General features: G+C 44.1%; 1 protein-coding gene across 1 annotated transcript; it reads right to left on the minus strand.

Moving 5' to 3' along the window:
- Nucleotides 1–209: 209 nt before the first annotated feature.
- Nucleotides 210–1,508, minus strand: LOC136515699 (uncharacterized). Its single transcript, XM_066509219.1, has 3 exons — nt 1,353–1,508; nt 957–1,159; nt 210–519 (listed from the first exon to the last, which is right to left on the minus strand). Exons 1-3 carry the CDS (start codon nt 1,506–1,508, stop codon nt 210–212), a joined length of 669 nt encoding a protein of 222 aa, XP_066365316.1.
- Nucleotides 1,509–13,303: the final 11,795 nt, after the last annotated feature.

The raw sequence follows: 13,303 nt of genomic DNA on the forward strand, positions 1-13,303 counted from the left end.
TTCATTGAATTTATAGAAGTAGCAAACTTGGGATACAAGAAGGTCCTCAACCACTACAGCATATACTAACTGCATAAAGCAAATGCTACCTTGGATGCTAAGGCATCTGAAAATAGCTAGACAGTAAACAGTAACTAGCTTTGATGGTGAAAGGTAAATAGCTAAAGTAGGTAACTAGATACATTGAGGATCAGCACTAGGCTAAACCCTCATTTCTCCCCCTTAGCCTTATGCTCAGTCTTGGAGGAGATCTGCTTCAGGCCAATCCTCTCCCTCATCTCTTCAAACTTGGCCTTCCCTAGGGATTTGGTGAGGATGTCTGCCAGCTGATTAGTGGTTGGAATGTGTTCAGCCTTGATGCTTCCATCTTCCAGGCAGCTTCGAATGAAGTGGTACTTAATCCTGATGTGCTTGCTCCTCTCATGGAAGACTAGATTCTTGGCCAGAGCGAGGGCTGACTTACTGTCCATCTTCAGCTCCACCACCTCGACATGCCTACCGAGGAGCTCTACTAGCAGCCTTGAGAGCCATAGAGCCTGTGTTGTAGTAGTAGTGGTGGCTATGTACTTGGCTTCATAGCTGGAGAGTGCCACCACCTTCTGCTTGATGGATTGCTAGCTAGCCAAGCAATTGCCGAGGAAGAACAATGTTCTGCTCATGCTTTTGCTCGTGTCGATGTCGCTGGCAAGGTCGCTGTCATAGTAGCCGATGAAGCGTGCGGTGCTGGGTGCCTTGGTGAAGTGCATACTGAAGTCGAGCATGCCAGCGGCATATCAAATGATGTGCTTAACAGCTTGCTAATACTCCACCATAGGCCGCTCCATGAACCGGCTGACGAACCCGACAACAAACGCTAGGTCAGGGCGAGTGTGCATCAGGTAGCGTAGACTGCTGATGAGACATCGGTAGTGCATGGGGTCGACCTCCTCTACCATGCTGTGCCTGCTAAGCCTCACCGTTCCTCCATTGGAGTGTGGGTAGGGTTGCAGCCAGCCATTCCACCGAGCTCTAGAATGCGCTTGGCATAGTGCGTCTGACGGAGGGTGATGCCATTGGCATCTTGGCACACTTCAACACTGAGGTAGAAGCTGAGGAGCCTGAGGTCACTCATGTCGAAGATCTTCTTCATATGTGCCTTGAACACCTCCACTTCTAGATCCTACGTGCCGATGATGATTAGGTCATCAACGTAGATGTCGATGAGCAAGACAGAGCACCCACTGCCCCCCAGTACATCACCGCCCCATGAGCGCTCTGTTGGAAGCCCATATCCTTGAGCGTGGCATCTAGCTTGGCATTCTAGACGTGTGGTGCCTACCGAAGACCATGAGGGCCTTACAGAGGCGATAGACCTTTCCTTCTTCTCCAGCGACGGCGAAGCGGGGCAGCTGCTGCACGTACACCTCCTCCTTGAGGTCGCCATTGAGGAAGGTGGATTTGGCATCCATGTGGTGGACGTGCCAGACTTCTTGAGCTGCTAGTGCGAGGAGGACCCTGACCGACTCCATGCGTGCCATAGGAGTGAATGTGTCATCGTAGTCAATCCCCTCCTGCTAGATGAAGTCGCGTGCCACCAGTCTTGCCTTCTGCTTGATCACCGCGCCCTGCTCATCTTTCTTGAGCTTGAATACCCATTTTAGGGTGATGGAATGGTGACCATTAGGCAGTGGCACCAGCCCCCAAGTGCAGTTTTGCTCCACCACCTTGATCTCCTGCTCCATTGCCGCCCGCCATGTCGTATCATCCTTGGCCTCGGCAAAGTTGGTGGGCTCTCTAGCGTGCATCAGGTGCAGCTTAGCGAAGAGACGTTGCGGTGGTGGAGGTGGAGATTGGTCGCCGATGATGTTAGTCATCTGTGGAACTGCAGTGGCTCATTGTTGTAGTAAGCGTCGAGTCTCTCTTCGTCATCCTCCAGTGGAGTGGCAAACTCCACTTGATCACTGGTCACATCTGTCACCACCGGTGAAGTCGGTGAAGCGGTAGGGGCAGTAGGGGATGCTGGTGGAGGTGTTGGTGAAGCCAGCAGGGGTGCTAGGGAAGTAGCCATGGCTGTCGATGTCCCTCTAGGCTCCCCTAGACTTGGTGATGGTGAGTGCGGCGTAGAGAGTGGTGGTGCTGGTGATATAGCTCTAGCTGCCACTGGAGAGGCACCTTGTGCTCCCCCCGCTCCTCTAGGCACCCAATACTCGATGGTGAAGTCGCTTGCTGCTGAGGCCGAGCTGTCGACGTCCAAAGTGGACCAGTCCCAGCCGTGCCCCTCGTCGAATATGATGTCACGACTGATCTTCACACGCTACATCACCGGGTCCAGGATGCGGTACACTTTGGCTCCCTCCGCATACCTGATGAAGACATTAGGCTTGCCATGGTCATCAAGCTTGTGGAGTTGACCCAACTCCTTGGTGTAGGAGACACAGCCAAATGTCTTCAGATGGCTCACCACCAGTGTCCGCCCGTGGAAAGCCTCATAGGGGGCCTTTCCCTACAAGCTCTGAGTTGGCGAGCGATTGAGCAGATGGACTGTCGTCATCATCGCCTCCCCCCAATACTTGGCCGGCATCCTCCTCTGCTTCAGCAGTGATCGGGCCATGCCAATCATGGTCTGATTCCAGTGTTCCACCACACCGTTCTACTATGGCGAGTGAGGCGTCGAGAAGTGGCGCTGGCCTCTAGGACGTCCAACATGATTTTGAGTCTGCCTCGGCCTCCAGGACCAGTGTGCCTTAAACTGGTCTCTCAGGACGCATCTTGACTCCGTTTTCGACGATCCACATATGGTTGGAAAGCTAATTTGATAAGAAAGCCAATCCAAGTGGTCTCATATCAAAAGCTCTTCGGTATCTATGGAAATTGTTGAAACAAGTCAGCATCCAGATTCTGTCTAGGTGCTGCATCATCGTATCTGGTCCAATGGGCCGTGTATCGTCTTTGAGCCCGTTAGGGGGGCGCGTCTGGGGTAGGCGATGACCCTAAGACCTTTATAATCATATGCCACTGCCGTCATTAGGTTTTGAGGTTTTTCTTAGATTAACCTGTGAAGAACAGTTTTGTCGTTCATCGGTTTGTGAGACCCCAACTTCGTAAGATTAATCATTCATCTGCAATTTGGTTGTTCTCTTTCTTGTTCTTGCTTGTGTTTTTCATTGCGTAGGCAGGGATTAGCCTTCTTGGTGAGGTCAACCAGATTCGTGTCTCGGTTGATAACTAGAGGAGTTGTGGTGCTAAGATTGTAGGGTTCGATCTTTTGATCTGAAGCCAGATCGGTGTGTCATTCTCCGCCACAACAATAGTTACCTGTGTCTAACAAAAGATCGGGATCCCCATCCCCAACATGTGGTAATTAGAGCTAAGGTATACCATCAGGTTTATATTTATCCCCTAGTTTTGAGTGTTTCGCATTTGTCCCAAAATCCAGTGCCATACTCATTTTCTTCCTGTCCTAGAACCTTCTGCGCCATAGCCTTTGCATATTTCAGTTTTAGAGTTTGTCATGTTGAGTTTGTGTCCTAATCGAGGTCTTGTTGCTGGTTAGGTCATCTTAGAGTCCAGGTCATGTGTTTTCCACCATTGTTTCCATCAAATCCTTGCTGCCGTGACCAATTTTGTGCGCATTGTTCCCGTTTTGTCCTCTAATTCGGAGTCCATTCTTAAAACTAATATAGTTTTGGCATACGAACTCGGATTTCGACGTTCCATATATCAAAATCGATTAGAAAAAAATTTTGGATCCATTCATCCCCACTTCGCTAGGTTTGGAAAATTTTATTTTGCCAAAAAACTGGTGACAAGATTCTCTTTTCGTGGTCACAAGCTTTTTGTCAATTTTGAGCACGTCTTCTGAATTTTCCACAGGCCATGTCTTTCACCTATTTAAGCTCATATTTTTTGTGGTTACTTCTTTTGTGCTCCTAAGTGAAGAAAAAATATCAAAAAAATTAAAAAAAGTCAAAGTTTCCCAAAAAACAACGATAGCCCAAAAAATAGAAAAAAGAGGGGCAAAAGAGGAACAATATCTAGAGGAGCACATAGAGAAGGCCAAAGTGAGCTATGTTAGCGTGTGCTGTCTAGTTCCTTGTTTGTGTTGCTCTTACTATCCACCATACTTGTTTGTCACACACCTGGCACCTTGCTATCCACTATACTTATTTGTCACACGCTTAGCACTTAGAACATTTTAGACCAGCAACGAGAACAAGTACTTTGGACTATAATTCAGTATTACTTTCTGTTACTAACTTGTATGTCAAATATATATATTATTCTTTGTGTGCCTTCCAAGCTCCACAAACTCTTCAGATCAGTATAGAAAAAGGGCCTTCCAATCTCGGTACCACTGCCTCACAGGTATCACGAACCAGCCGCTGGTTGTACCGTCCACTGCTTGCATTGGTAAGAACTTTGTAAGAGCTTGGTAAGACACTTCCACTTGCTATGAAAAGTGACACCATTGCAACCATGTAGTCATTTGGTAGGGATAACTTTCACCGTTTGTTCCTGTTTTTGTGTTTACAATGGCAGAAGATGATCCGACTGGAGATAACAATCCTAAGGATTTCAACGAGTGTGTTAGCCAAGAGCAACTACAAGATGCAATAGACAATGCCCAAAAAAGGATGAATGAGGCCATCAGGAAGGCCGTCACTGACGCACTCATTGAACTCAACATTAGCAATAGCATGGAGAGATTGGACAAACGAATTTCCACGCTAACCGACAAGGTTACTGAGTTGGAAACCTTTGTGGCAGCCAACAACGATGTCTCCAGCAGCAACACTGATGGTCTCTTGCCAGAAGACTCGGTGTATGATGACAACAGGAACATAGATTGAGTAGCCTTCCGACAAGCAAGATTACGACGACGTCTTTGCCACAACACGGCAGGTATGGGTGGTGTCCACCACCATCAAGGTAATAATCATCATGTGCCCGATGATCCTTATGCTAAGATTAAGTTCATAATACCATCATTTTTAGGTTATTATGATGCTAAGGGATATCTTGATTGGGAGATGAATGGAAAACCGTGTTTAAAACCAAATTCGGGTTGTATGAGTGGTTAGTAATGCCTTTTGGTTTGACAAATGCACCTAGCACTTTCATGCGCTTAATGAATGAGGTTTTAAGAGCTTTTATTGGTCATTTTGTGGTAGTTTACTTTGATGATATATTGATTTATAGCAAGTCTTTTGTTGAACATATGGATCACTTACGTGTTGTTTTTAATGCTTTACGTGATGCACGATTACTTGGTAACCTTGAGAAGTGCATCTTTTGCATGGATTGAGTTTCTTTTCTTGGCTATGTTGTAACTCCATAGAGAATTGAGGTGGATGAGATGAAAATTGAAGCCATAAAGAGCTAACCGGTTCTTCAAACCATCACACAGGTGAGGAGTTTTCTTGGTCTTGTATGATTCTACCGCCGCTTCGTTAAAGATTTCAGCACCATTGCTGCCCCGTTGCATGAGTTGACAAAGAAAGGGGTGGTGTTTCATTGGGGAAAGGCACAGGAGGAGTCCTTTGACACTTTGAAGGACAAGCTCACACACGCACCATTGCTGCAACTTCTAAACTTTGGTAAGACTTTTGAGCTAGAATGTGATGCTAGTAGAGTTGGCATTGGGGGTGTTTTGATACAAGATGGTGAACACATTGCTTACTTTAGTGAAAAACTGCATGGCCCTGTTCTGAATTATTCCACGTATGATAAGTAATTGTATGCACTTGTTCGTTCTTTAGAGATGTGGCGTCATTATTTGTGGCCTAAAGAATTTGTTATTCATTCTGATCATGAATTGCTTAAGTATCTTCGTTCTCAACATAATCTGAATCATAGGCATGCTAAATGGGTTGAATTTATTGAATGTTTTCCTTATATTATTAAACACAAGAAAGGGAAGGATAATGTGATTGTTGATGCTTTGTCTACATGATATAACTTGCTGTCCCAACTTGATTGTCGGATTTTTGGGCTTAAATCAATAAAAGAACAATATGCGCTTGATCCTGATTTTAAGGACGTGTTGCTAAATTATAGATAGGGATGTACATGGAATAAGTTTATGATCAATGATGGGTTTTTGTTTAGAGCATACCGCCTATGCTTTTCAGTTGGCTCCATTCATCTTTTATTGTTGCAGGAGGCGCATGGAGGCGGATTGATAGGACATTTTGGTGCCAAGAAGACGGAGGAGGTGCTATCCACACATTTCTTTTGGCCAAGGATGAGGTGAGATGTAGAACGGTACGTGGCTCGTTGCGCCACATGACAAAAAGCTAAGTCACGGTTGAACCCACATGGTTTGTATATGCCTCTACCTATTTCTTCTACTCCTTGGGCTGATATATCTATGGATTTTGTGTTGGGTTTGCCAAGGACTAAGAGAGGGAGGGATAGTATTTTTGTGGTGGCTGATCATTTTTTTAAGATGGCACATTTTATTCCTTATCATAAGAGCAACGATGTAGTTCATATTGCTGACCTTTTCTTTCAAGAAATCATTCGCTTGCATGGTATGTCTTCTACTATTGTTTCAGATCGTGATGCAAAATTCTTGAGTCATTTTTGGCGCACTTTGTGGAATAAATTGAGGACTAAGCTGCTGTTTTCTACAACATGTCATCCCAAACTAATGGGCAAACTAAGGTAGTGAATCGAACATTGTCCACCATGTTGAGAGCAATTTTGAAGCGCAATTTGAAGATGTGGGAAGAGTGTTTGCCATATGTGGAGTTTGCATATAACAGGGTGGAATATTCCACCACCAAGGTAAGTCCTTTTCAGGTAGTGTATGGTTTTAATCCTCACGCTCCTATTGATCTTTTGCCTTTACCTACCACTGAGAGAACACATAGTGATGCTAGAGAGCGTGCTAATTTTATTCGTAAGTTGCACGAAACAACTAAAGCAAATATTGAAAGAATGAATGAAAAGTACAGAATTGCTGGTAGTAAAGGTAGACAAGAAATTAAACTTGAACTGGGTGATTTGGTTTAGTTACATTTGAGAAAAGATATATTTCCTGAGCTGCGAAAGTCTAAATTAATGCCAAGAGCATCTGGTACTTATAAGATAATTGAGAAAATAAATGGTAATGCCTATAAACTTGAGTTGCCACCCGAGTTTGGGGTTAGTCCCACCTTTAACATTGCAGATTTGAAACCTTATTTAGGAGAAGAAGATGAGCTTGAGTCGAGGATGACTCAGTTTCAAGAGAGGGAGGATGATGAGGACATCACTCCTTCAGATGCACCCACTGATCCTTCAACCATTATGCAAGGTCCAATGACCCGAGCTCGAAGGCGACAACTTAATTTAGAGGTGAGCTTGTTCTTAAGTGATCATTTTCATACTTTAGAGAATAGATTGCTACCTAATAATGTTATATTAATTAGGAACAATGGAGAGGGTCATGAGGGACTTAGAGGAAGAGGTGGAGGCAATGATGACCAGCAAGGACATCCAACAGAAACCGGAGGCCCGGTCCAACATGATTTTGAGTCTGCCTCGGCCTCCGGGACCAGTCTGCCTTAAACTGGTCACCCAAGACGCATCCAGAATCCATTTTTGACGATCCACATATGGTTGGAAAGCTAATTTGATAAGGAAGCCAATACAAATGGTCTCACGTCAAAATATCTTCGATATACATGGGAATTGTCAAAACAATTTAGCGTCCATAATCTATCTAGGTGCTGTGTCACCGTATCTGGTCCAATGGGCCGTGTACGTCTTTGAGCCCGTTATGGGGCGCATCCAGGGTAGGCGATGACCCTAAGACCTTTATAATCATACGCCATCGCCGTCATTAGGTTTTGGGTTTTTGCTTAGATTAATCTGTCAAGAACAGTTTCACCGTTCATCAGTTTGTGAGACCCCAACTTCGTGAGATTAATCATTCATATGCAATTTGGTTGTTCTCTTTCTTGTTCTTGCTTGTGTTCTTCATTACATAGGCAGGGATTAGCCTTCTTGGTGAGGTCAACTGGATTCATGTCTCGGTTGATAACCAGAGGAGTTGTGGCGCTAAGATTGTAGGGTTTTATCTTTCTATCTAAAGCCAGATCGGTGTGTCATTCTCCGCCACAACAATAGTTACCTATGCCTAATAGAAGATCAGGATCCTCGTCCCCAACAAACTCCTTGCCCACGAGCAGCGCGCCCATCTTCGGTGGTACTCCGGCGATGATGGCCTCGAGCGCACACTAGTTGTGTGGCAGAACCTCCTAAATTATAGGGCCCACATGCACCTGTCACTGTCCAATGACCTCTGACGACTATGCATATGTTCCCGGTAACTTAAGAAGACTGTCGGGTGTCCCCATGGAACCCCGAATCATCCACGATTTCTGAGCAGGATCCCGTTATAGAGTCATTGCAGTATTACAACATTTATTCAAATATATACATCAGAGTAAATAGCGGAAGTCTTATAATAACTTAGTTTACAAACCAGCAGTTTCAAACCTTACAAACTAAGTTCGATAATTATTACAAACCATAGTAGTAGTGGAGTGGCATAATAACATAATACAAAACACGTAATTAAACTGCCCTACCCAAGGGCTACACATTTACTTCTCGTCATCGGATCAAACAACCGTCATGCAACACGGCCCAAAACAGACCTGTTCATGAGGCTCACCTGCAACAAGGGTCAATGAACCCTGAGTACAAAAGTACTCAACAAGACTTAACCGAAATAGAAACTGATAGAACTCAGGAATGCAGGCTCAGGGATTCAAGGTATGGCTTTAGCAATAATCAAAGTTCTTTTGCGTAAAAGCTCTTTAACAAAATTCTTTTTATTAACATATTTGTCTTCAAAAGATCATATACAAAGCTAACATGATCCGTAATGAAATCATGAAACTTCATAACCAACACTTTCTCAAACCTTACTCAAATTCTAGTTATTATTAATACGATGATGAACAGTGAGTTAAGTCTCCATAATCGAGGAGCAACGACGATTCAAACCGATTAAAAACCCAGCTGGGGATTCCAGACCACACGACATATGCAGGTCCCCGACATACATATATCAACCTACTCCCGGATCCTCTAAGGCAAGAACGGGTCCGCGCCACCCGAGAATACAGTACTCCACCAATCCAGCCCATTGCCACGTGGGTACACGCTATTCCCGCCATCTCTCCACTCCTAGTGCGCGAGTAGCCATTCTCGTAATAGAATAGCCGAGTTCAGGCTTACCGGAGTATGTGGTTAGTACTACAAATTCTCACCTCATGCAATTCAACAACGGACGTGCCTTAATCGACACAGGCGGAAAGAACCCGCTCACAAGACCTCCATGTCTTGTGGCTCACACACACCGAGTCCGCCCGATCTAGAATTATTACTCCACATTCCCATATCACATGATAACATAAGTAACCAAGGTTCCATTTAAAACTTGCAGGTGGCAGGTAGTTACCCGACTTCATCGTTCTACGCATAGCTAAGCAAGACTAGGCATATACGAATTTAAAACTAGTAATATGGTAAATATGGAATAACAAGGTTGGTAATGCACCAATTAGGCTCTTACTTAACTCCTAATCACTTAATGCAGTAACGGAAAGCAAAAGCGAAATTAATTTGTAAAACACAAGGTAGGGTTGTATGCATCCGGGGCTTGCCTTCGTTGACGGAAAAGTCTGGTTCCTGCGACGTTTCACAAGTATTCGATCCGACCACAACAGACAGATCAACCTCCTCCGCAACTTGATTAACTACCACGTGTTCACCTTCGTTTACTACACGTAGTAACATTGCCATGTTTAACATGATGCGGAATATGAAACATGATGCTCGATGATGGATGTAAAAATTAATAAATTGGATAAAATTTTCCTTCGCAGTACAGTTACAAACCAAACTAACCAAACCATATTCGTAACTGATGTGACCACGCCAGCACCGATCACTTTGGCGAGCTCTCCGACCACTTCGGTGAACTCTCCGACCACTACGGTGAACTCTCCGACCACTACGGCGAACTCTCCGACCACTACGGCGAACTCTCCGACCACTACGGTGAACTCTCCGACCACTACGGTGAACTCTCCGACCACTACGGCGAACTCTCCGACCACTACGGCAAACTCTCCGACCACTACGGTGAACTCTCCGACCACTACGGTGAACTCTTCGACCACTATGGCGAACTCTCCGACCACTACGGTGAACTCTCCGACCACTACGGCGAACTCTCCGACCACTACGGGGAACTCTCCGACCACTACGGCGAACTCTCCGACCACTACGGTGAACTCTCCGACCACTACGGTGAACTCTCCGACCACTACGGCGAACTCTCCGACCAGTACATAAGCTGATACACCACTCCAATTCCATACTGGACCGAGCACAGCGATGACCATGGCAGCACGACAGCACGACCGCACTACACCGGTGACATAAGCACGATAGAGGTTAAACACTAAGCACAGAAGGGTTCAGCACCTCACCCCGAACACGACTGAGCAACGAGTAGGGTCAGAGGAGCAATGGAGAGGCGTGACGACGACTACGGTGATCACGGCGGAGCAAAGATCGTCGATGAGGGAGAACCGGCGACTGCAGTGATCAAAATGAGTAAACAACAACTGACTAAGTACTACAGCATCAAGACGAAGCCATAAGTACACTGATTACAGACAACGGCTCACCGGAGGGCTCTGGCCACGATGACGCGCTCGCGACGGCGGTACTGCTGGCCGCGAGGAAGAAGAGCAACGAACGGGGGTTCCCAGCGAAATCAAGTGACCAGAACTGGCTGGCTGGGTGTGCAAGGAGCAGGCAAAGCTAAGACAGGCTTTGCCAGGACGGCAACGGCGCTGAATCGATGGCGAAAGCTCGACGGAGCAGCAGCGATGGCGTCGAGAAAACAGAGGAGAAGGGAAAATGAAGAACGACGACTGCACAGGCTTTATAGGGCGGCCAGGAAGCAAAGAGAAGCCACGCAGGGGCCTTTCCCATGCCAGCGCAAAGCCAAGGACGGCCACAGTCGCGTCTGGAAGCAGAAGGAAGATCGTAGACGGTGAGTTGGCTTCCGTGGTTACTGTTCATCAGAATTACCAAACTGTCATTCGATTTAAAAATCCAAATTACTCCCAAATTTATGTAACAACTCAAAAATCTCCAAAAATAAAAGTTGTTCCAAATTTAAAGTTCTACAACTTTGCTTTTATAACCATACCCAAATTCTTTCTACATTTTGAAATGCAAATTTGAATTCAAATAGTGGACATTTAAAGAACCACGCCTTTTCAAATTACTTCAAATTTTTCTAAACAACTTTGAAAACTCCAAAAACAAACTTTGTATAACTTGACAAGCTCTACACTTTTGCTTTTAGGCTCAACCCCAAAATATGCTTAGATTTTGAAATGAGTTTTTAGGGTAGGATTTCAAATATTGAAAAATAAAGATTTTCTTGAAAATTAAAAAATCCAAACCAAATTTTTAACTTAATTCAAACCATACAAGGCAACACTCATAACATAAATGTAAACTTGTTTTAGTGAATGCATATCAAAGTTTTCCATATGACCAAATGATTTGCAATGCATATGATGACATGTCATGTTTTAGTATTTAAACACCCGAGGTGTTACAATCCTTCCCCCTTAAAGAAATCTCGTCCCGAGATTTACAAAGTGCAAAAAGCGTTGGGTTGAGTAGTGGAAAAGGAAATGTGTCAAACACATTAACTTTCAAGTTGTTCACAAAACAACAAGAGTTGACTTGAAATTGTAAACGAGATCAAAAGACAATGTAAGGGACAAAGGGTTTAGTAATTTCAATGGAATGATGGAACATGGATTCCAATTGAGAGTTCCAAGATGAGTGAATCACATTAATCGTGAAGCTATAGTGGATCATGACCGTAGACCTCGATACCAGCGAGCGCCCAACAGTATTTCCTTATGGCTGTAGTCCACAGGAGACCCCAGGTTTCGACGCGGCACCGTAAATCATGGATCATGGCACCACCATAGGGCACAACTAAAGTAACTCACAAGTAACACTTGTCAAGCTAGCAAGATCAAGGAACTAGCATGTGTTGCATTAGGAGAGACCAAGATATGACACATGCATAGGTTTGGGAAGTCAAGGATTAGTCCCAAGTTTCAACATTGAGTAGATGGGGAAAATTAAAGTGCATCTAGAAATTCCCAAAGATGTGGAACTTATGAGCAAGTACAATCAAAGAGTGGTTTACTAGCAAAGCTTGGTACATGACCAAATTCATTGGGACAAAATAGCTATATCAAGGAATAGCCATTCTCTAAATGGAAGGAGGAAGTTTTTAAACATCATTATATTTCAACTTTATATGAATGATTATAACTGGAACATGTGCAGTGTTTCATTAATGACATGATGCATGAACGATTCTTATGTTACTAAACATCAAAGCTCCTAAGGTACATAAACAATAGTTGTTATTATATAGGGCATAATAATATTACTACTCCACCATACAAAGCCTTTTTAATCAAATAAGGAATGTTGCGAATGAAATAAGATAAGTCGAAAGCAATTTCGACCAAATTAACAAGTTATATTTATTTGTCCCAAATCATTTTGAAGTTTTTATAAAACAATACAACAAAGACTTTGTAACGATCGCTCTGATACCACTCTGTGGCAGAACCTCCTAAATTATAGGGCCCACATTCACCTATCACTGTCCAATGACCTCTGATGACTATGCATATGTTCCCGGTAACTTAAGAAGACTGTCGGGTGTCCCCATGGAACCCCGAATCATCCACGATTTCCGAGCAGGATCCCGTTATAGAGTCATTGCAGTATTACAACATTTATTCAAATATATACATCAGAGTAAATAGCGAAAGTCTTATAATAACTTAGTTTACAAACCAGTTGTTTCAAACCTTACAAACTAAGTTCGATAATTATTACAAACCATAGTAGTAGTGGAGTGGCATAATAACATAATACAAAACACGCAATTAAACTGCCCTGCCCAAGGGCTACATATTTACTTCTCGTCATCGGATCGAACAACTGTCATGCAACACGGCCCAAAACAGACCTGCTCATGAGGCTCACCTGCAATAAGGGTCAACGAACCCTGAGTACAAAAGTACTCAACAAGACTTAACCGAAATAGAAACTGATAGAACTCAGGAATGCAGGCTCAGGGATTCAAGGTATGGCTTTAGCAATAATCAAAGTTCTTTTGCGTAAAAGCTCTTTAACTAAATTCTTTTTATTAACATATTTGTCTTCAAAAGATCATATACAAAGCTGACATGATCCGTAATGA

Source organism: Miscanthus floridulus, chromosome 17 (assembly GCF_019320115.1).
Source record: "Miscanthus floridulus cultivar M001 chromosome 17, ASM1932011v1, whole genome shotgun sequence".
NCBI classification, from domain to species: domain Eukaryota; kingdom Viridiplantae; phylum Streptophyta; class Magnoliopsida; order Poales; family Poaceae; genus Miscanthus; species Miscanthus floridulus.